General features: G+C 39.1%; 2 protein-coding genes across 2 annotated transcripts in view; one reads left to right on the top strand and one right to left on the bottom strand.

The window, feature by feature from the left end:
- Positions 1 to 8,449: 8,449 nt before the first annotated feature.
- On the bottom strand, positions 8,450 to 9,592 carry rxfp3.3a2 (relaxin family peptide receptor 3.3a2). The gene has a single exon (XM_041781045.1). It carries the CDS (start codon positions 9,590 to 9,592, stop codon positions 8,450 to 8,452), a length of 1,143 nt encoding a protein of 380 aa, XP_041636979.1.
- A 1,368-nt stretch (positions 9,593 to 10,960) lies between these two features.
- LOC121508925 (A disintegrin and metalloproteinase with thrombospondin motifs 7) overlaps positions 10,961 to 24,787 on the top strand; it is a 135,224-nt gene continuing 121,397 nt past the window's right edge. The window contains exons 1-2 of the mRNA XM_041786076.1: positions 10,961 to 11,344; positions 16,252 to 16,625. Of these exons, the coding sequence (XP_041642010.1) occupies positions 11,230 to 11,344; positions 16,252 to 16,625 (489 nt within the window). The 5' untranslated portion in view covers positions 10,961 to 11,229. The remainder of the gene's footprint in view (positions 11,345 to 16,251; positions 16,626 to 24,787) is intronic.

Genomic DNA, 24,787 nt, shown 5'->3' with positions numbered 1-24,787 from the left:
CTCATATTCAGTAGCAGCAGACAGGTTACCTGAGCGAAAAATGAGAAATAAATCAAATCATACAAGTTACAGAAAATGAATCCAAAGATGTCTGATGAGTCATATAAGTATGCTGAACAACATGCAGAGTAACAAATTCTGACAATGAGATATTAACTACTGTGCTAGGTTTACTCATAAATTGTTTTTGTACTATGGAAACTGACAGGCTGCAATAAACATGGACCGATAGATTCAGTGCCATGAAAAAGTATTTGCCCCCTTTCTGATTCCTGTTTTTGTGAGATATGAAAATTTGTTTGTTGATCTGAAACATTTAATTGTGATAAATATCCCCAAAAAAATTGAGAGGGACTCAACTGCAGTCAAGATGGCCGACATGGGCATCGCTATACATCCAATCCATGCCCGAAGTCCCAAGTGGAAGCTTCTTCTTCGTGTTGGACTCAGCTGCCAGTGTTTGTCAGTCTTTGTCGTGCCTAAGCCTAACCCTTGGTGCTGGATCTCAAATATATCACCTTCCCCACTGCCTTACCCTGAACCTAACCACTCGGGTTTTAATGCCTAAGCCAAACCTTAGATGTATAGACGTCCGGTTGAGACTTCCGATATGGGTTAGTTGTATGTCGGCCATCTTGCCTGCATCAAGGTACTCTTGAAAAAAATCAGGAATCAGAAAGGGGGCAAATACTTCTTCACAGCACTGTATAAACAAAGACACTGAATGTCTTTAAAGCTTGAAAATACAGATAATCAGGATCTAAGAGGAATGAAGATTGTTGAATTGAATCAATCATACACTTAGAAAGCATTTAAGGGTTAAAAACCATCATGTGCATTGATTGGTGAGGACTGTCCATGTGACTACTTGAATAATCACAACAATGCAGTCATTAGAAAGGAGCATTTGCCACAGTTCAGTTGATCTTCTTAGTTTATTTTGATGAGGATCATACACTTGTGTATGTGACACATGAAATATGTTCATACAGGTTTTCATCTCCTTATACTCAGAAAATAAAACATATCCTCTCTTAATGAAGATGGTGATGATGATGGTGTCAATTAGACTATTCTCCTCCTATATGAACTGACACAATCCACATTAAAGAGCCTGCCCTACAATTTAGTTTTACCCTCACACAGTAACAGAATGAGCTGCTGCAACATTTCACAGCATGGTCAGTGATAACAATCATGAAATTCATATGTTGTTGCCATCTACCCACAAGAGAGAAACACCCATTCTCTCCTGTAACACACCAATTAAGGCGCAACGTCTCATGTTTGCTATCATTTCAGCATTTTTCCTGCTGTCTTCTTGTTGATATCATCCTGTCCTCCTGCAATTTAGCATGATGGCTGAAATACACTGCCTTGTCTAAACAACATCAAGCCTCACACATGCAGCTGCTATGAATACAGGATGTAGAGTTTATTGTTTCATAAGGAGAGAGATGTTATTTGAGTGACTTTATGCGATGCATTGCTGATGAGAATTGTCAAAAGAGAACCAACTCAGGTATTAACTAGAGTGTTACAACAAGGGCTGAATGACTTGGAAAAATAATGTAAGTGTGCCCCCCCAATATTGCCATTGCAATTCAATATGCCTATCTTGAGTATTTATCTACAAACAATCATCATTCTAGTGGAGTTTTAGGCTGGACCAACAGACCTATGTCAGTTGAGGTCTTCTTCTTTATTAAATCTCAAAGTGTATTTGAAGAATAAAGTTAGTTTCTTTTTTCCTCCTTAAAGTGAGTTCAAAGGACTGAATTTTACTTCTGAAAAACATATCTAGCTATATATCAGTATCATTAAATGAATTTGTAAATACTGGCATATCAGATATCCACAAAAATTCAATAGCTTGCATCCCTAATTTTGACTTATTTAAAATTCAATATTAATTGTTTTATTAAAGGGAATAATGATTTGATATAATTCTCATTTTTAATAAGAAAAAACACATACCAATGTTTGCATGATGTGTAGAGCATGGCTCTCAACTGGTGGGATTTGAAATCAAAAGTGGGTTGCAAAGCTGTTTCCAGTGGGTTGAAAATGGGTGCCAGGAAAAAAAAAAAAAAATAGATGCTTCAAAACCTTTATGATGCATAAAGGCCATAAGCAGACATACAGAACGTCTCAACATTTTTTAGGTTTCCTTGCAATAGCAAGTAAACTTTAGTCTTTCTATCAGGATTCCAGTGTATAAATCCCATTTTCCTGCATAACAAAGCTGGTTTTCCCAAGATAAATAGGAAATTCCTCACCAAATTGGAAAATGTGTAATTGTTCTTCTGTAATGATGTGCTTTTTAAAAAAAAAATATTTGTTTTGATCAATCTTGCTCTATTTATGATCCAAACTTTAACAATTTTCATTAAGCACATTTAAATGGTTAAACCACTGTGTAGACTATAACATCTCTGCCTGAACAATGTACTAAACTGGTACTGTGAAACACACAATACAAAGAAATATGGCACCATCTGTGTTGAGCAATTAATCAAAATTTAGATTAAATTATATTATATTGGCATATTGTAATTTAATCTAAATTTTGATGAGCCAAAATAATACTGTTACTGCAACATGAATGTGTAATCTTTGTTCTAATACATGGATTTATTCTCAAAACAATGAATTATAACGATATAATGGTGAATAGGAAGGTTAATTGCATAGGTAACCAACTACAAGCCATAAATGTCCTTTTAAAAAATCCGTGTGAAGCAGTGTTTATGATTCCATTCGTCAGTATGTGCTTTTATTTTAACATTTTAATCGTGTAACGGTTAAAAATATGTTTTATTAGCTAGCCTACTCTGCAATAAGAGCGCCCCTGCAGACTTGAGGTGGACAACCCGTATGTCACGTCCAGGCTAAATGCTACACCTGTGGTGAGTTCAATAAAATAAGTTCCGCTAAATAAACACGAGAATAAATTCGTTATTCTCGGTTAAAGTGATATTTTTTATGAGATATATTTGTGAGAATCTCCAAAGTTAAGAGTAAGCATTTCTATAACAATATTAATTTGTTGTGGAGTGTTTTAGACTCATGACGTTGTTATGCTTATGCTAACTAAAATCGTAGTTTGCTAACCAACGGTCAGCTAAATTTTTTGTTTCTCTGTTTTAGCATTTTTGGGGACTTATTACGGCAAGCGTGGCTGTCAGAGACCGTATATGCTTCTGTTGTTATCAGGTACACATATAATTCTAGCTTACATTTTATTTACCTTTACATATACATTTTTACATTTGTATTTTGGCTAGTCTTAATTAAGCTGTCCTTGTTACTATAATAGTAGCTGTGAAAGGCTATGCTACTATTCTTATTAGAGTTAAGGGCGTACTGGTGAAACATTATGCCTGGTTCATCTCACAGTGTAAGAGTAGCTTGCACAAGCACTATGCAAGTCACTTTGTATGATTTGTGTTCAGTTGAGCTTTTTTGAAAAACATTTCCCGTTTTCAAGTGAGCATACCCTTCCCAACCAGTCAGGTATTCATCATTGTGTACTTTCATGGATTGAGTATCCTGGTTTTGTAGGTTTTGTGTTTAATCCTGATTTCAGAAACCGAGTAAGCCCTTATCCTGAATATGAGAAACAACATTTCTTGCCTGTAGAATACCAAAAGAAAATGGGATAATGTTGATATATATGCCATATAGGGCGTATATATCAACAAACCTTTTCTGACAGCTGTTGACTACCTGCGCAGGCGCGGCCTCAGCCAAAAATGAACTTGAGCAAAACAGATATGGCACAGGCAACAAGAGGAAAACTGAGAAACAAAGTAAGATACAAAGAAGTTGAGTTTTATCTTTCAGTAATGGAATAGGTTGTTAGTATTAAATAGTGCTAAGTCTACCATAATCCACAGTGATCCCATGTTTTGTGTTGTAAACTGTAAACATCACATGCACCTGCATGAATAAGTTACAGTATTCAGAATCTGGGATTTGAGTTTGTATCATGTGTACTGGGAAATGAATGATTAAGTTTCTCTCTGTTCATATAAACTCCATGTCCTGAATATGATCAAGACCATGATAAGGCAACTAAAGTCCATGTAAACGCAGTTATTAATGTTCAAGCGCATAGCCAGGGGGTTCAGAAGTTGGAAGGAACTTCCCTTCACTGTCAAAGGTCAAGAATTTAAGTCTTTTTAAAATTTTCTTAGGGGTGCATGATATTATTGGCATGATGTCGGCAGATATGAGCTTAAAAGTGAATAATGGTATTGAACACAGATATTAACATTTCTGCCAAATTTTATAGCCTGAGCCAAAAATGAACATGAGCAAAACAATAATGGCATCAACAAGAGAAAAACTGAGAAACAAACTAGTTAGATATTAATTTTTATCATGTATACTGGGATATGAATAATCAGGTTTCTCTGTGTTTATATAAACTCCATGTCCTTAACATGATCAAGACCATGATAAGGCTGATAACCTGGCAACTAAAGTTCATGTAAATGTAGTTATTAATGTTCAAGAGGCTTGGAGGGTTTGGAGGAACCTTCCCTCACTGCCGAAGGTCAAAAATTTATGTTGTTAATATAGAACTTTGCCTATTTCTGCTGTAATTATTGGTTTCATGAAAAAATAAGTTGGTGGAGTTTTAGGCTAGACAACACACCCACTTCAGCTGAAGTCTTTTCCTTATTCATTGCTTTATAGTGTGTTTTCAGGACTTCAATTTTTTATCTTGTTTTTTCCTTTTAACTTTAAATTGTGTGTTTTAACGACTGAAGTTATAGGTATGAACTACATTTCTATGTCAATATCCGTATAGCTATACTGTAGGCTAAAATTAATTTGCAAATATCAGCTTATAAGATATCAGGAAAAACCCAAAATAGTGCATCCTGTTTTTTCCATGTATAAATAAATGCATAAATAAATGTGTCCCCATTCTAGAAAGTGACAGATGATATCTCTAAATGTTTCCAACAAATTCTCAAATCTAAACAAAATGGAAGCCCTGATCATTCATAAAGACACCATTTTATGGTTCTCTTCTCATTAATGATTATGTGAAGAAACATGTGACATGATAACCAGCACAGCTGCAAGTTTGAAAAAAAAAATGCTTCCATTTGGCTGGTAACTCGCCTGATGTAAATGTTTTTAAAAGTGTGATAACATTTATTCATAGAAATCAAACTCTTTTATTACATTGGTAAATTATTAATTCCATATTCCTGCTTTCAAAATGTTAAGAAATAAAGACTTTCATTCGGCCTATGAGCTGCTGTGCTATATTGAATGATTTCTGCCTGAGGTAATTATTTTTTCTATAAACAGCTAATTCAAAGCTAATGAAACATAGCAGTTGTCGTTAGGGGTGGGTAAAAATATTGATTAATCAATGCATTGCAATATCCCCCCCCCCCCCCCCCCCCCATATCGATTCAGCAAATCCTCTGAATTGATTCACCTCCTGGCCAGTGGGGGTCGCTGTGCATGTGATTCGTGTTGTATGGACAGAGGCTGCACTCAACCAAACAACAACCAACCATAACCATGTTATGTGAGGTTTATCACAATTTCCAAGAGGACAGAAATATAATTTAAGTTTACGTGCACTTTACTTTTTCAGTGTTTATACAGAACTGTCATGTTTTTTACTTTTGTACTCCATATGCACAAACAAGTTATTATTGTGCAAAGTTTTATTTTCAGATGTTTTATTGCTCAAAAATGTGAGGTGACTTACCAAATATGTTCACATGGACATGAAAATAATTATTAAAAAAATTGTCAACAGGCTATTTGTATATTTTTACTTCTTACTGAATCGACATTGAAGCATTTAAAGCAATATCGAATCGAATCGCAACCTAAAGAATCGAAATCTAATTGAATCGTGAGGTTCTTAACAATACCCAGCCCTAGTAGTCGTAGAAGTAGTATTTTATACTTTCATCTTTCCATCCTGAAAATAATAACCTTCTCTGTCCCCATCACCAGGGTTATTCCTGTTTTAGTAATTACCATCCTTTAGGAATAAAACTGACAGGTCCGGAAATATCTGGTACTGATAATCAACTCTGATGATTTCACGCTTGTTCCATCACTGAAAGGGATTCTCTTGGGACATGCTTTCGTCATTACCAGTCCTGCAGCATCAGGGACAGTCCAAACAACAAGAAACATCCTCTGAGAATAAACAGGAGACAGTAGGTGCATTCATTAACCCACAAACCTGCAGCCAGCTGACCCTGGAGCTCCAGTGCTTCTGTGTTTTGTCAGCCCAGTCATCTGAAGAGAACTCACCAAGTGTCAGGTGGCAGCTGGATCCTCTGCAGCCTCCAATTACCTGAGACAGCAGCGCATGGTGTGCTTAAGCAGACATTCATTCATAATTACTTATACAGGCTGCCTTTTTAGAAAGGGAGCTTTGAGCTGTACAATCCAATCCAATCCAGTGCAGTCCAATCCATTCCAACCCACACGCTGCCTGAAAGCGCCTGGGTCTTACAGCTGTAGGTGTGTCACATTCTCCTACTCTGTGCACTGTTCGAGTGTCAACCTCAACAAAGAGCTGGAGCCATAATTGTAGATCAAAGAAGCACATGTTCAGTTGTAAATGCTCCATCTGACATAGTGGCAACCAGTCCACATAAGATATTACATAGAGAGAGCCCACCAGTGTGAAAATCAAAGGTGAGAGAGGCAAAAAAATTACTTCATTTTAGTCCTTAGTGATGTTTGAAACCATCTTAGATGGTTTGGAGATGACTGTTCTTACACATCCTTTTCTAGGAGTATTTGTGTTGGCTTGGAATGACAGCTGACCTGTGTAAGTTATTTATGTAAGATTAGTTGTTTAAATAAAATGTTAGAATTGATTTTAAAAAAATGTTTATTTTAAATTACAGATTTACAAAGAGACTTTACAATAACATAAACAGACCACATAACAACCAAGCGATTCTGATCAAATATATATAATTATTACAAGTTCCTATGTATAAAAAATCTCCAATTTTACAAGGAACTCTTTTGTCATGGGATTCTTTGGTCCTCTTCATCATCAGCTTTTTCTTTGCAGCTCCTTTCCAAGTGGAAAAATATATAACACATATTGTCCTTGTTAAAATATTTCATGTTAGTGAAAACTTTCACCAGAAGCCAAAAACATTTCATAAAAAAAAAAACATGAAATGCAAATACAATTAAAAAAAAAATCATGAAATATCAAAAGAAAGTTGCTCCTTTTACCTCTTGTGAAATATTCACCTTCTCTGGAAAATATAGCATCTGTGGAAATTTTTTTTACCCCATGTAAAGAAAATCACATTTTTCACTGGAGGGAAAACAATTTTTTTTATTCAATATTTAGTGAGACACTTTTATGGTCTTACGGGGCTGTCAGCATTAATGCATTAATAGCAATGAGGTTGAAGTCCATAATTAATTAATTGTTTTCATCATAACATCTCCCTGCAGCCATAGTGATGTAAAATTAAATTCACATTAATGCTCCATAATGTCTGATTTCTCAAACTCAAAGACAGCTCATTGGACAAGTCAGAAGTCACCTGTGGCTTGTGTTATCAAACGTTTTATTTTTTTTACTGTTCTGTTATTTTCCCCTTCCTATTTTAATGTATTCAAAGTGCTCTTTGCTACATTAATGTGCATCAAAAGTGCTATAGAGAGAAAGTTTGAATTTCAATCCATAGTGAGATCCTTTTTCTGTGGTAAAGTTAATGCCATATTCTTTGATCTACCCAAAGATTCTTATTTTCTTTCAAAATAAAAGCAGGTCTTTATCCAAGTAGTAGATAGCCAGTTACCCTTTGCTAAGACTGGCAACACATCCAAAATGAACAAAACTAGTTTTAAGTTTACTGTAAAGAAATCATTTTTTATTGGCCTCAACTAAAGTTCTGACATTAATCATCAATAAAAATGTAATCTACAGCCCCAGAATGTTCTCAGGTTTTTGCCATTCATGAAATACTTTTGCTTTTAATTGAAACATTCCTGGTGTTTTATTTTTTGAACAGTTTGATATTTTAACATTTGACCTTCACGGTTTCCTGCATGTGTTCGTTGAAAAGGAGTCACAAGGCCCCTTTAAAACGAATAACCCATCTAAATAGGCTTTCCCTCAAATTGATGTCGAACATTGGTGCATTTCAAAGAAGGAAAATGACCAAAAAAAATATCCACTTGACCTTTTTTAAATATATTTGAATAAGTGCTAATCTTGTGCCAGTTATCACAGTTTCCACATTTGTCATCTTACAATGTCTCTGTCATGATTTCAAGTACACAACAGGATGTTCATGCGCACTGAGTCCTGAAAGTGTTTACACCAGCACGATAATTACGCACGAGCAACGACAGCAACAGATGGTTATCCAGAGTAACAGAAAGTAGCAGCTTCGATGTGTTTCTCACCACACTGGAGTTAGCTGGTGAATGGGATCATGTTGGAGCTCGGTGACTTTTTATGGTCCAAATCGGACAGCTTGCACTCGTTCTGTATAATGTGGAGAGGGGAGACTGCCTGAGTGTCTCCGTGCGTAAAAGAGCGCATGGCGCAGCGTTTATTGTGGGGAGGAGTGGAGACTCTGAAAACCAAACGGCTGAGCATCTTCCTGATCTCCGGTCTTATCAGGCAATAAAGCACTGGGTTCAAGCAGCTGTTCGTGTGCGCAAGGCATACCGTGACTGGAAACACATAAGTGTGTACCATGTAGTATGATTTGTCCCAGTTTACTGCGTTAAATTTGACGAGAACCCCCCAGAATGTGATGGCGTGATTAGGCATCCAACAGAAGAAGAAAGACAAAACCACTATAGCGACAGACTTGGTGATTCTGCTCCTGCGTCTCGGGTTGCTGCTGTCCATGCTCCTCCGCCTGACGAAGCGCAGGAGCATAAGGTAGTTCACAGAGACGATGAGCATGGGGATGATGAAGGCTACCAGGATTTTCTGGATGTGATAGAGCGCGAGCCAGTCGTGTCCTTCAGGAAACTTGAGCAGACAGAGTTTCTCCCCGGCCACCACAGTCACAGTGGAGAAGATGGTCGTTGGAGCTGTGGCTACTGTCGCTGCCACCCACAGCACCACGCACACCCACTTCTCACAGCGTGTCCTCCCGTGTGCTTTCTTCTTCAGCGCCGAGGAAACCGACCAGTACCGCGTCACACTCATGGCTGTGAGGAAAAACACGCTCGCGTACATGTTCATCACCGTGACGGAAAGGATGATTTTGCACATGGCGTTTCCAAACGGCCAGCTGAAGTCCAGAGCCGTGTCCACAGCCCAGAATGGCAGCATGAGCACGAACTGGAAGTCCGTGACTGCCAAGTTAATAATAAAAAAGTTGAGGCTGGACTTTTTTCGACCTTGTCGTAGCCTCATAAGGTAAAACACAAGCAGATTTCCTACCAAACCCACGGCGCACACCACAGAATAAACCACTGAGATGAGTACCCTCAAAATGAAAGCGCCGTCTGCGCTCACATCGATGTCTTCAAACCTGAATTTGTCATAGCCAGGTGGACTTCTGTTCACCGCTCCGCTGTAGTTCAGTGTCTCATCCATTTTTATAGCAAGGAGCCTTTACGCACTGCTGGCGCTCTATTGCGCGCACAGCAGGCTAGAGTAAAACACAACAGGGATGCTTCATGTATGTGCGCAAGTGTCTGTTCTTTATCCACTCTCTGGGTGCAGGAGTCTGCTTTTATACAGGTGTGACGCTTCTCTGCCGAGCCACGATTGGTCGATGGAGCAGTGACAGAGAAGCAGAGAATCATAGAAACGTGACTGAAGCACAGTAAATTCAACAGAAACACATAGGGGGACTGGTTCATAGTTAAATCTCCAAGGACTCGGTTTTATATTTAGCTTCCCCGTAATGTTACCTCAGAGGGCTTTGCGCCTGGATGCAGCTGAGGCGTGCGTAAAATTCTCCGGGAGGAGATCTTTCAGAACGAGAAGAAAGGGCGTTTTCAGAGGAATTAAACTACATGCCAGACGTTTCGCGTTATATAAAATAACAGCTGTGAATGTTTATAGGAAAAAAATTAGGATTTTGTTGATGATCTTGGAAAGCAGATTTAATCTACAAAATGTAAAGATTCCCCTGCACCGTAAATGAACTTTGAAGTGAATTAAGATACATTAAAACGAAACAATATCCTTGTGCCATCATCAAGTTAATGTGTGTATAAAAATACCACTTCTCCAAAAATGTTATTGCCATTTTCTAACAAAATTTTTCGCCTCCAAGAACGCTACTTTTATCAGAGGTCTTATGTTCCTCTAAACTTCCACTAGAGGGGGCACTAAGCTCGGACTAATAGACTGATATTAACTGAAGAGTGTAATGAACATGTGGACTTTATCATTGTAGACTTAATCCAATTTGATTTTAACCGTGATTGTAGCAAGACAATTAACCATACACCTTAGGTGATACTAGGGGAGCGTAATGCGCTAGACATTTGTGTAGCTTAACGAATTTTTAAGACAGCAAGAGGGTACACATATTAATAGTGATTATTTTACATGCCAGGAAACTTGCTGAACTTAACCTTTTACACATTTTCCACGTTTTGTGACATTTTCCCCGTAGGAAACATGTCTGTTTGTCTTTTACGCACAGTCGAAGTTAAACATGCCCAGATTTTCGCTCCTGATGTGAACTCGTATCTCTGACCCACGTGAATGCACCCATATCTCCTCAGGTCCTCATCTGACCCAGTGAAAAACTCGCGGGACCTCACTTTTGTGTGCAGCTGCCAGTTGGACAGAAGTTCAGTATCTAGTTTCTTGGAGTAGCATTCCCCTTTAAGCTCGCAGCCCAGCTGAAAGATAGCCCATTGTCTTAAGTCCACCCATCTGTGGGGGTGGCTCTGCAAAAGTTTGAAGAAGAAATGCTGAAGCTGTCACTGGCTGTTGGTGGGAGACTGATGGAGGACAGAACCAGCTCAGACGCTAACACCGACACTCAACGAAGTCAAAAAGAGTGAAAAATGCAACGAAAACGCTCCGTGGAGACGCACCATGATCAGGCCTGAATTGGAGAAGTTTGCTGGAGTTGTCACAGTTTGAGTGCATGGCCGCAACAAAGGCGACAAGTTCCTCCAGCCAAGATGGAAATGATTTGAATTGACAGTCGCCTCTGTGTTAGAAAGCCATTAAATGCTTTACAAATATAGGCCACCGTCCAGACAAAGATGACCTGTTTGGACTGCGGGCTGCACGCCTCCGGACAAGGAGTCTCCTTCATTCACGTCTTCATCGCGTTTCTACTGGGTAACTGCAAAGCGTTGGGATTACCACATGAACCAGGTCAGTGCAAAGCAAAAAGTTAGAAATTATGGCACAGCCACGTCCTCTGGGTGTTGTTTTTCTGGGCATATTAGTTTCAGAGCGCATCTAGGACTGCAGAATGAGGCCAGCGGACCTCAGAGTGGAGGGCAGGACAGCTGGGACTTTTGTTTACAAAGGCTTGAGCTGACTATAGCAATTAAACCTAAACTTTGCAGTTTAGTCTGCCTGCCGTGGAGAGAGAGCTGCTTTCCATTAAATCATCAAAGGTTCAAGCTCTATGGAGGCAAACATCTGCTTAGCCTGGCCTTGAGCTAAAACAAAGAATCTCAGCTGACTGTGACCTCTGATCTCTGCAGTTTTAAGGTCAGGAAACAGAATCTCAGACAGGATGCTTAATCTTTATCCTTAAAGTGAGCTGGTTCTACTTTTTTAAAGTACACTTACATTTTCAGTACATCAGATGTTTCATCTTTGAATAACTAGGATGCACCTCATTGCCTCCTTTCCCTGTACCTCCATCCTCTCAGCCTCCTGTTGCTTCTGGTTTAGATGTCAGGCCTCTCTTGAGATCCTATATAGGAGCGGATAAAGGAGACAGGGTGCTTCTCTGTCTCCCAGCTTTAAGCTACTCATAGATAAGTGAAGTGTCAGAGACATGCTAGTGACACAAAAAGAGGTTACTACAAAACAGCAGTGATTTCAGGTGTCAGTGTTGGCACAGGCATCAGCAGCGGTCTGAAGGCATTTCTAAAATGTACATAACCGATCCAGACAGTTTAATGGTTGAAGGCTTGGAAAGTACTATAAAGAACATTCAGGGTGGCAAATGATTGACACTGTTAATACAGAGACTTTTAGAATAAAGGCTACCACATGGAGGCCACAGTTTGTCCAGATTTAAATGAAGACATTGACTTGAGCCCTTTTTTGTAATTGTCCGGTCTTATGAAGTTTGGTGCCTTTATTAATGTGCTTTTGCAAGTTCTGTTTCTACTCTCTTTGGATTTATACATTTCTGTGTCCGTTATTAAATGTGTGTACATTTTTTTTAGCTTCCCTTTCCGCCTGCTTTTGCATATATTGGAAAATAATTTAATGGTTATGCCCCTGTACTACCACCTGTGATCACCTCCTGCTCAGGTGCTTTTTACAATCTGATATGTATGCAAGTGGCTGATTGTGTGCTGGCTACTCCGAGACAAATCTTTATTGTCAACATTTCCATGATGAAAAGGCCTATTTGGAACAGATGAACAGGCTTCTGTTTTAAAAATGCATTTACAATGTCTTACCTGGTACCAAAAAACTTAACTGCTCAGTGCTTTTACAGAAGTATGGGTACTAGTAAGAGAATGCAGGGCCTATGGGGGTCCAAGATAACCCACATAGAACCGTCTCTTAACCCTTTGTCAGTCACATTTCATAAAAAATTTCACATCCTTTGCTATGGGCTGCACTGCGGTGCAGGATTTTGGTGCTGTTGCCTCACTGGTTCCAGGTTCAAATCCTGGTCATTTAGGGTCTTTCTGCATGGAGTTTGCGTGTTATCCCTGTGCATGTGTGGGTTCTCTGTGGATACTCCAGCTTCCTCCCACAAACCAAAAACATGCTTGTTTGGTCAATTAGTGGCTCTAAATTGCCCATAGGCGTGAGTGTGAGCATGCCTGGTTGTTTGTCTCTATACAGTATGTCAGCCCTGATGTTGACTGGCAGTTTGTCCAGGGTTTATCCCGCCTCTTGTCCAAAGGCAGCTGGGATTGGCTCCAGCCCCCAACTACCCTGAATGGGATTAACAGTGTTAGATATTGATGGATGCTTGGATTCTTTGCTGTTCTCATGGCCACCTGGTTATGACAAATGTTTACAGACTATAAACTTCAGTAGACAGGTCCTTGATTAAAAGCTTTGCAGTGGTCTGTTGGATTTAGAGTCATCATAATTTTTTCTATTGTCTTCATTAAGGAGCTGTATTTAATTACTGCATGCAGAGAAAGTCCTTTGTGTTTCTTATGAAGCATGAGCAGAATCCTCAAACATGCATCTAGAAATAACTCAGAAAAGAGAGCATACCTTCATCAAGGCTGAAAAGGTTTTCACTCTTATGCATAGTAAATAAATGCATACTTTAAGCCCCAGTGAGAATCAAGATCCTCATCTAAAGCACAAAATGAAAGTCAGAACTATGGGCTGACTAAAGGCAGTCATGTCTGTTGAAATAAATCCAATAATTTTCAGGAACATTTTTGCTCAATTGGAGGTTGATTTGAACTTAAAGTAGCTAAAATATTGAAGGCATTCAAGGATATCAGTATGTCCTTGTGGTGAAAACTTGTGACTTTCATTCAGGCATTATATGCAGCTAGTTCCCAAACACCTGCACACACACATATCCCACTGAACTGATCTTTTGTTGAAACCATTCAAACAGACCATGTTTAGCAGCAAGACCTTGGCTTATTATCTCTCAAAGATGTGTGCTTATCTTTTTTCAAATCATATTAAACTCATGAAGGCATGTTTTGAGATTGCTGTATGATTTATCTTGAGTTTATTTTAATGGAACACTCAACAAAAATGTAGCAGTTCTGCTGTGATGGCAGTTACCTACAGTCATTTTTGCTCTTGCAGACTGTTTTTTTTTTGGTAGCTAACCCATATTGCTGAAATGGGCCTCATGAAAAACTTTATGATGTTTCAAGGCAGTTTTGCAAAGATCTTTTTGAGATGATAGAAAGGCAACAGTAACTTAAATAATCACTCGTTACAACCAAGCTATGCAGAATAGCATCTCTGAATGCACAAAACATCAAACCTTGAAGCAGGTGGTCTACAGCCGCAGAAGACCACATATGGTGCCACTCCTGTAAGCTAAAAACCGGAGCCTACAATTTCCACAGGCTCATCAAAACTGGACAATAGAAGACTGGAAAGCATTGCCTGGTTTGATGATTTTGTCAGAGACATTCAGATGTTAGGGTCAGAATTTGGCATAAACAACATGAAAGCATGGATCCATCCTGCTTCGTATCAAACGGTTCAGGCTGGTGGTGGTGTAATGGTATGGGGGATATTTTCTTGGCACACTCTGGGCTCCTTAATACAAACGCCACAGCCTACCCGAGTATTGTTGCAGATCATATCCATCCCTTTATGACCACAGTGTACCCATCTTCTTCATCCAGCAGGATAATGCACATAAAGTCATAAAGCTCAGTTCATCTCAAACTGGTCTCTTGAACATGACATTGAGTTCACTGTCCTCCAGTGACCTCCACAGTCACCAGATCTCAATCCAATAGAGCACCTTTAGGATGTGGTGGAACGGGAGATTCGCATCATGAATGTGCAGCCAACAAATCTGCAGCAACTGGGTGATGATCACATGTCGGTATGGACTAAAATCTCTAAGGAATATTTCTAACACCTTGTTGAAACTATGCCATGAAGAATTAAGGCAGTTCTGAAGGCAAAGGGGGGTCTAACCTGGTACTAACAATGTGTACCTTATAAAGTGGCCAGTGAGTGGTGTGATAATTTGACTTTTTGACTATAAACTATGCCAGTGGTTCCCAGCCTTTTTCCATGGAGCCCCCCATTGCATCTGCGACCCAGCAAATAGCAAGCAGTCAGAAATTCTCAGGAGTGTAAAGTGTTTTCACTGATAAATTCCCATCATAATAACACATTAGGTCTTACCAAAATACCTTTGTACAAACTATCCAGTCAGTGCTATGATATGATTTCATATATGCCAATGTAGTATTGACAGCCTCAGCACAGACAAAGCCTCAGTGCTGCAGGACCAGGATGGGAACCAGTTAGCTTTGCTGCCTCACCTGGATGTTGCCATTAGTACTTAAATAACTATAGGTCACAGTATGATATGATATGAAAATTATTATGACATAATGACCTTCACAGGGAAATACACAAATGTAGCTCTAAAGTGTGTAAATTGATTGTTCATCATGCTGTGTGGGTTCATAAATGTATGCTATGATCATATCGATGATACACCTCAGTGAGTCATCTTTTCTTTTTTTTCTTCTTCTGTGACACCAGTATATGTTTTTCCAGGTGTTTGGGAGCTACACATGATTCGTGATGATTATTTAAATTGCAACATCAGCTTTGCAGGCTTGAGAGAAGAGCAATACTAATGTGATTGTAATTATTCACATAAAGTAGGCACATAAGATATACACAGAGAGACGTAGCATAGAATTTTCACTGTCTGGTTTCTCCTATTTGATGCAGTATTTTGAAATGTCAAGATACTTAAATTCTGGTGTGACATTTCTGTTTTTGGCCACTTTTTTCAAGCCACACTGCATCCTTTCTGTCTGTGTATATGCTCTGGAAATACATTCAATACATAAGCGTGAATAATTCATCGAGGTGGACCAAATTAAAAACATGCAATGTTGCAAACTTATTCATGTTGTGGGACAAATGTGCGCAAGAGTCATCAGTAATACTGCTGCAATAATTCAGCCACATCAAGGCCGTGTGTGTATAGAATTATAGACCAGCCTGCGGGGAATCCCCCCCGCATGAGGCACATTTTCTTCAGCCCCAGCCAAACCAGAGATGTCTGTCACACTTCCTTTCATGTCGCTGATTCAGCTCCTCACAGGAAATGAAGGAATATTGTTTATAATCTGTGGAATAATTTGACCAACTTTATTAGACCTTATGAGGGTGAAAGGTTAAAGGAGGATAGAGGAGAAGAAGCAGTGTTGCTTTAACAGACTGTCCATACTATAAAGCTTATTTAAACATAAAAATGACGGATGTGACACACACATGGGTTTGTTTAGAGCTCTCCTAGTTTGTTTATGGCTTTACAGCCACTTAATTGTTTGATTACCATTCAGCTTTCCCATGATTTACTCACCCTGCTCATTCATCTCTCTCCCCCACAGCGTTGACAGAGAGATTTCTGCAGGATATTCCTCAGTATGAAGTCGTTCACCCTACTCGAGTTGATGCCAGAGGTCGCTTCCTGTCCAACTTCCTGTCCCACCATGCTCGCCGTGTTCAGCGCCGGGAAGCCGCTGAACCGTTGAACTCGAATCGAGTCTTCTACCAGTTGCAGCATGGCAGCAGCAGTTTGCACTTTAACCTCACTCTCAACCAAAACCTGTTGGCTCCAGGCTTCCTGACGGAGAGGAGGTACGGTGGCCTGGAGGGGGCAAAGATCAGTCCTCCTGGTTCGTCACAGTGCCATTATATAGGCGAGGTGTCGGATCAGGGATCCGTGAGAGGACGGGCGGCCATCAGCACATGCGATGGACTGGTGAGTAATTTTAAAGCTTGACATGTTGAAGTGAAAATCAGGGTGTCAGCTGCTGCTGTGAGTCATAATCAATACAATTTAAAGGGCATTCAGTTTTATCAGGCCACTTACTGATGATTTAGAGCCACCCGCCCTTCACAGATTATCCACAGAACAAAGATGTGTCTGGCACTGCCTCCTATTTAAAGATAAGTGCTCTACTGCAGTCTGAAGATGTCAACAGTTGTTATGTTGAATCACAGATTCCCCCTTTACTAATTATAATCATCATAATCAGCAGCCTTTTATACAGAGCTGTTTTTTAAATGTTCTTCTCTAAGTTCTTCCGCACAAATAAAACGAAGCAGAGAAAGCAATTCAGCAAGGCAACATGACGAGCAATCCTAAAAACAACTCAAATGGCGCGCCGGTAGTCGAGTGGTTAAGGTGCATGCCATATATGCAGGCAACCTGGGTTCAAATCCGGCCCGTGGCACTATCTCCTGCATGTCTCTCCCTGCTCTCTTTCCCATTTCCGACTTTATCCACTGTCCTATACAATAAGGCAAAAAGGCAAAAAATAAATCTTAAAAAAAAAACAAAAAAAAAACCCAACTCAAATAAAACAAGGGAAATCAATAATATCTGTTGATTGGTATCAACTAATGAAAGGAGGGTCAATAAAGTCAGAAAACGTTTATTTGAGTCAGTCTGACTAAAATGGAACTTAAAAAATGTATGTAAACAGTAAAAGATGGGTCATACCCTCTGCAGAAAATAAGGTTTCTCTGTATTCTCTTATTGATAGAAAAGTAAAATTTTTATGACCAGCCTTGTTAGCATTTGATGACGTTGACAGATTTTTTTTTGTCAGACTTTATTGCAGATGGGTTTAATTGTTGATTATCTGATTTGGTTATGTTGCCAGAGTCGAGATAGATGAGTTGTGAGCCATCTAGGTTTCAACACTTATGAGAGATTTTAGAGAGGGGATGTCAAAGGAGTGCATAGAGATGTGCCTTGCTGCCAGCCTATATGTTGAGTCACACAGGAGCAGTTTAGCTTCAGCCTTCAAATGTGGTGGAGATATACATTTCTTTGAGGGGATCATCTGGGGGTCCTCCCTTATAAAATTTCGAGGTTTAAAACTTCATTTCCTGTGTTCAGGTGTATTTTATGCACGTAGTTTTCATGAAATTTCATTTTTTGAAAAGAAGAAGTAAATAAAGAAGATATATAAAGAAAAGAAATAACTAGTTGAATTTTTTAATTCAAATAGCTGCCTAAATGCCTGGTTTTCCCCTCCCACAATGATTTTAACCCTAGTGTCATCACTCACAATGCCTTTGCAAAAATGATAGAGAAGTTTTCTACTGGTTACCCAGATTTTAACATAATGGAAGGATCAACTTTAAAATGATATGTTTTCTCCTATAACTCAATATATGATTACTTCACGTTATATTTTTTAAAGCTGTTCATATGAGCAGAAAGTGGTTTAATCAGTGTTTTCCAAACTTTTTTTCTGGGGTCTCCCTTTTTACAAGGTTCAAGCCACGACCCAGTGATGTTGTTTTCTGCTGAAGGCTGATGCTAGCATTAATTACGTTAATTCTGGGCTCAATCCGGTCCTTACCTGGCGCCAAGACAAGCCAAGAAGAAGCCACTTTACCTCCACTACAAAGGCTATCTTCAAATGCTTGAGCCCTTGGGCCCTAAGTAGTTGTCTGCTCTGGAATTTCTTTTTTTTATCAGCCAACCATCACTAACTGTGACTTTAGCTCTTCTGCCATCTAGTGGCTGGTAGAGTCTTGTTTTGTGTTTTATTATGCTGGAGAGGGTTAGTGCTATAGGATACAGCCCCCCATGTGGCTATTATTTGTACTGCAGAAATAAATGTCACATTGAATACTGTGGCAAAGGCAATATAAAAACTTATTTATGGACCCAAAATCCACCTGAAACTTAGGACCCTGACCTAGAATTTGGGAATGAATGGTCTAAATGATCTCAGTTTTGGTTAGCTGTGACGTTTCCAGCATACAAAAGATATCCTGTCTGTGTGAACTTTACCTCCACTTTCTTAACTGCACACTTATACGCTGTAACAAAGACGTTAGGGTGCTGTAAATATAATATGGACAATTTGATAGAGTATTACAGTAATGCAGAAAAGGGATAGAGACAGTAGAGCAGACGAAAAGGGATAACAGAGTCCTGTCCTGTCATTTTTGGCTGCCTCACTCATTCATGCAGCTCTCATGCTGTCTGTCCGCTCACTTCAGCTCACTCCTTAAATCATGTTGCGGGTTGCCAGGTCACTGGGACAGAGGGTTGAAATTTTACGTTGATGTGGATTGTGTTTGTTACATGATTCATACAGGATCTGGCAACTGTGTTATACGCATACAATCAAATTAATTAATTAGTGTATTTCTAGTAGAGCCATGGAGTTTCCTGGGAGAAATTACAAAACAGGAGGTGGTCAGGAGACAGTCCAAAATGCAGAAAAATCAGGGCACTAGTTAGTTGTGCTTTCCGTTTTTGTGGACTGTAAGATAGAAGGAAATGCTTATTTGCAAAGTAAAAGAAAGTTCATGCATGCAGTTCTTCAAGATCATATTGAGTCTTTGGTAAAAGTATCATCTCTTAGAGTTCTCTCTTCTCTCTCCTGTGTCACTGTAAAACTGGCACTTAAATAAGCCAAGATGCTTTTGGAATACCAACAATTTGGTCAGAGATTCTGGTGTGTTATGCCAGCGGCAGCTTCATTAACCTGCAGCTGTTAGCCTGAAGCTTCTCTCCTACCTTTCAGGTATTTTAGTTTTTCAAACTTAGAACCATCTGCTACTACCATCATTTTCATCATTTTACCTCATGTTTCACCAAAGACATAAACTTTCAACTTTTATCACAAAGTCAGTAGAGCCAGGACATGTAAAAACTTTGAAATGTAACATTAATAGTTTCCCTCACAGGTGCCCCAAGGTTAAAATCACATTTAGAGTTGATCTAGTCTACAAGATGGATGAAACGTAATATCAATGCATGCATCTGTTAAATGTTGATTTAAAAACAACTTTTGAAAAATAAAACTTTGTGAGGCAATTTTCAAAACTTTCATGTTGAATTCATGTTAAAAAGTGAAGACTTACCTGAGTTTTTTAGGTTATATTCAGGCTGCTCAAACTCACCTGCAGAGCAGAGTCCTTTGGGATATTACTGAATGACTCCCTGGCCCACTGCTCTTGAAGTAAACAAACATTGCCCGGGGCTTGTGAGAGAGAAGATTCCATTTTGGTCTGTTCTGCAATTTCTCAATGTTTTCCTAGCAACAGTAAACACAACTCTAAATAATAGGGTGGATTGAAAGCTTATTCATGTGCGCACACCTGAATAGTTTCAAATATGGATCCAGTCAGATGTAGGAAACAATGTTTGAGCCTTTGGTCAATTCTGTTTTAAAATTATCATGAACTTCTTACTGATTTTAGTATCAAATCCAAGCTCCATTCTGCAGTTGTAGAGCAAATCACTTCTGCTCTTAAAATAATGCTGTATCTTCTGCTCTTGCTACATTGGTGGAGGCTCAATGGCTAAGAGCCAGAACAGTAGCAACTGTTTTTTCATTCTTTATCTGCTTCTTGCTGTTCTTGTGATTTAGTCCCTTGTAAATGTTTTTCATTTTGGCTTTGAGGAATGGAACAAAGCATAGTCCCCTGCTGCTTAATCTTCCTCACTTCAAGGTCACACGTGTACATATCCTACAGTTGTGCTCACCCCTTTTGTATAAGACGTATGCTCCCCCAGTTCTGTTTGTCAGGCCTGATTATGTGAACTTCAGACAAATCACCAGCAAAAATAACAATGATTGTATGTTTGCAGCATTCTTCTTTGTCAACATTAAGTGCTGTTGCGTGCAAACATCTCAAAATGTAGACTAATTATTAGAAGGTGGAATAAACACATTTCGCCCTAGTTTATAACAATTTAATTTAATGCAATATGAGTATCAGAGGGCTGCAGGCTCTCAGTTATGCTTTTCCTGCCAGTTTTCTGTCTACATACATTGAGATGCAGCTGCATGTTTCTCAGGGTAATTGACTTTCCTACAATGCAGGTTTGCTTAGGGGTTCCCTCTAGCGTTTTTTGTTAAACCAACAAAAGTTGTGTTTACACTCACATGTAGTATAAAAATCTTATTGTGTATCGTTTGGATCAGTCACGAAGAATACATTTCCTCTCTTATAAAGCATTCCCAGATCCAATTTGTTCCAGGTATTTCTAAGCCAACATTGTTTAGATCTGTAACTTTGTGGAGTCGTCTTGTTTGGCTTTGCAGGTGTCTCCTCCGCCTAGAGTCACCTGTGTGTCAAAGTAATATGAGAGGATCAAGAGACAGAAATGTGTATTGCATGTTCATTTGTGTTTGTGCACAAGCTCCATAAAAGTTAAAACAACACTTGAAAAGCTGATAGAGTTGAAAGCTCTGCTCTGGAACCTTTAGTGAAGTGGCACAACACAAGTGGTATTTTATGTTCTAATCAGGGCTGTCAGGATTAAAGCATTAATCAGGAAAACTAACATTCAAAAAAACTGCATTGATTGCATGTTATTTTGTCCCTTTAGTTGACAGTGATGGAAATAACTATAGTACTGCACTTATTGAAAGTCTGATTCCACTTAAAAACTTTTCAGAGTGGCACCGATGGCCTTGTGGCACCCCCTTTTACAAAGGCTGTTGTTCTTGAAGTGTGTGGCCCAGGTTCAAATTTAGCCTGTGAATAGATCTACCTGAAGTTTCTTATTTTCTTTCAAAAAAAGAGAACAGGTTTTCATTCACGTAGAAAGTAAAGCACAATTCATTAAACTAGACTGGTTCCCAAGTCTTCCTCTACCACTACAACTAAAATGTTCATGTTGCCTTCATATTCCACTAGAAGTTTAGCTGCTCCTAATATTGGCACTTTATGGCCACCATATGTTGTAAGCTTAATCCTGCGCTGCAAGTTTGGGATGTTAGCTATCACGGAATAACTTTTGAAATGCCCTCCTTGACATTATAGTGTATCCACAGCCTCTGTCTACTTCAAATGTTTACATTTTCCCATTTTTTTCTAGCTCTATTCTAATTGGTTCTTCTGAAGGAATGACTATCTTGTCATCCAGACTGCACATTATCTCTGTAAGAATTTTTTAGTCGTTCTTTTTTCCCCTAATGTTTTGTACGTAATAAAATAAAATCCAGCTCATGTTGTGGTAACTGTTTCTTCACACTGACACTGAAGCCTTCGTTCGTCATTGTTTCATTTCGGAACAGGTTCAATTTTTTTTTCATTGTTACAGATCAGCCAACTCATTGAAATGGGTGATTGATGATTCAGATCAGCAACTGCTGCTTACTTTTCATCAGCTTCTCCTCTTCCTCCTCCCCTCTCTCTCCTTCCCTCGCAGTGAGCCCTCACTTTAAACTTGGCACACCACTATGATGCATAAGTTGATGCCGTATGAAGCTCTGTCAGGATGGAAGATCCAGTGTGATTAGAGGTGGGAGAAAAATTTGATTCTTAGACACATCGTGATTTGGAGATGGAGGATTCTAAATCATAATTGACATAATTATGGACACATTTATTGGACATAAATGTCCAATAATTGATTATTTAGATAGTTAATGCCGTGGAATAGCCGGAACGAAAAGGAAAATCTCTGACATGCAGCACATAACAGCAATGTTTAGGTTACCAGTTGGACATTTTAATGTTTTTAATTTCAGATATGTTACAAGGAAAGGATGCTGCTACCTTAGGTTCAGTAAGTTTCCAGTTTACACACATCTCCCATCAGAGGATAGTGGAAATTTAAGATATCTCTTTGTTTTTAAACACAAATGTAATGTTTTTATTATATTGGACACAGTGAGAACAACAGAAATTAAAAAAAAAAAAACGGCATCAGAGTGCATCAGTCATCGATTAAGGCTCAAATCGTAGCCCCATGAATCATAATCAAATCAAATTGTGAAGTGCCAAAACATTCCCACCTCTAGTGTGATTTTAAAGGAGTGACAGGGCCACAGTATGCACCATGAAACAATTTGCCACATTCTACAAATTTGGCAAAAAAAACATGAATAAAAATAATACGCAATGGACTTAGCATGCAAGGTTTAAGTGCTTGATGTTTTTTTTCATTACGGGTCTAAAAAAACCATCAGAAAATATCTCCTCCTTCCTATGTATGAAATTAACTCTCTTTTCTCCTCCTTAAACTGTGTAGGATTTTCTTTAGCCTCTGTTTTGTTTCTGCATTCTCTTTTTATGTATCCCACTTTTCCACAGTTGACATTTTTCATTGGCAAACCTGCCATCTTTGGCCAGAGGGTTTTCTCCATCACATCTGTAGCCTTTTCTAATGTCCGGCTGGGGCTTTGGTCATGTGTCACTGACCTTGTTCACAAACCCTCCGATCTGTTCCATTGACCTGATATTTTGATGCCTGTTTATGCAAATTTGAGTGCTTTTTTAAAAGTCAGTGCATCCTCCAACAGCAGCCTCTGCTGTATCCTGTCTTCATTTATGCCCCAGATCACATGATCTCTCAACATCACTGTCAACTTATCACTAAAGTTACAGTCCTGCAGTAGCTCTCTCAGTTCTGCCACAGAATCACTCGCTCTCTGAGTATTACTCTGGTGCCCTCTGTTGGCACTAAGATGCAATAACATTCCACACTTGCTTCAAAACACAGAGGAAGTCCCCAAATTGTGACATTTTAGATTTTATTGAAAATCTGTACATATTTGATTTTTTATGGCACCATTTTTGAGCCAGCACACCCAGGAAGTTTTCTCAGAGGTATCCTCAACAATTAGAGCAACGTTGTGGCATGCAAATCAACACAGACAGACACACGGGCAGCAAAATGAAGAGCGGCTTCTTGGGAAACCTCCAGACTTGAGCATTAGCCCTAACTGGGCTACTTACACAAAAGCTACTAAACTGGAACTCCATCAAATTGCAGTCACTGTCCCATTAACAGGGGATCATTGACCTGTAGAGTGTCACATTACTTGCACTCCTGCAGTTAGACCACACTGGTGTAATGCTACAGGAAATAAATAGAAATAATACTGAATAATAAATGTAGAAGTCAAGATTTTAAAGTATATTTCTTTGTATCCATTTCTTTCCCCAGTCAACACACTGGTAGAATTGCTTCAGATGATTGATATGTATGAAAAACTATTTTGAAATGTGACATAATTCAATTTTAAACTTATAATTTTAATCAGTTTTAAAGGAGAACAAAGAGAATTTGACACAGTTAAAAGGCTCTAAGTTGAAAGGATTTTTTATTCAATTAATCATTCTTAATTCCTTGCAGATGTGTCCTTCCTGAAGTCTTAAATTTTCACAGAGTTTTACACACATGGTAACCACATTGGTGTTTTCTCTGCCAGGCCTGAATAGCAACCAGCTCTGCTCCTGGCTCTGCTGGCTCTTTTGTTGCCTTAAGTCTGGTTTATCACAAGTGAAACACAAGATCATTTGAGGTAATGCGACTGAAATGGCCTTTTAAGGCCATTCTTCCACTCTCTGGGGCACTGTATCAGAATTTTTAGAAGTCTTGCAATGCTCACTGAGTATGATGGTAACTCCAAACTGAAAATAAATAGCTTTATGCTTGGGCAAGGGAGATTATTTTTCATCATGTTACTCCCTGTCTTTCTTTCCCTCTTTCTCAGCATATACAGTTTCAGGAGATGTCTCTTCAGCATGTCTGGCTCTGCTCAAGGTTCCTGCCTGTTAAAAAAATGTTTGCCATTGTAGCCAAAAGTAGCCAGGTCATGTTGAGGCCATGTTGCATCTCTGTTACACCTAGGTTACACCTACTCTCACATTAGACATCCTTTGTACATTTGAGGTGGTGGTAGTTTGGCCTATAGGGACTTGGGTTAAAAACTGGGGAGTCGCCAGTTTAAGTCCCAGTCAGACAAAGTGTGGAAATTGGTCTGATAGCTGGAGAGGTGCCAGGTCATTTCCTAAACACTGTTGAGCCACCTTTCAGCAAGGTATTAAACCCCAAACTTCTCAGGCACTCTACTATGTGTAGTCAGTCATTCTAACATGTCTCCATCATTGTGCTTTGATTGATTGATTGGTCTATGAGAATATTTCATG

This window comes from Cheilinus undulatus, linkage group 1 (genome assembly GCF_018320785.1).
Source record: "Cheilinus undulatus linkage group 1, ASM1832078v1, whole genome shotgun sequence".
Taxonomy (NCBI): domain Eukaryota; kingdom Metazoa; phylum Chordata; class Actinopteri; order Labriformes; family Labridae; genus Cheilinus; species Cheilinus undulatus.
The sequence above is the reverse complement of the archived record's forward strand: the minus strand, read 5'-3'. Positions and strand labels throughout refer to the sequence as shown.

Excerpts from the sequence above, each read along its gene's own strand:
- rxfp3.3a2 (XM_041781045.1), bottom strand. The coding sequence starts at position 9,592 with ATGGATGAGACACTGAACTACAGCGGAGCGGTGAACAGAAGTCCACCT.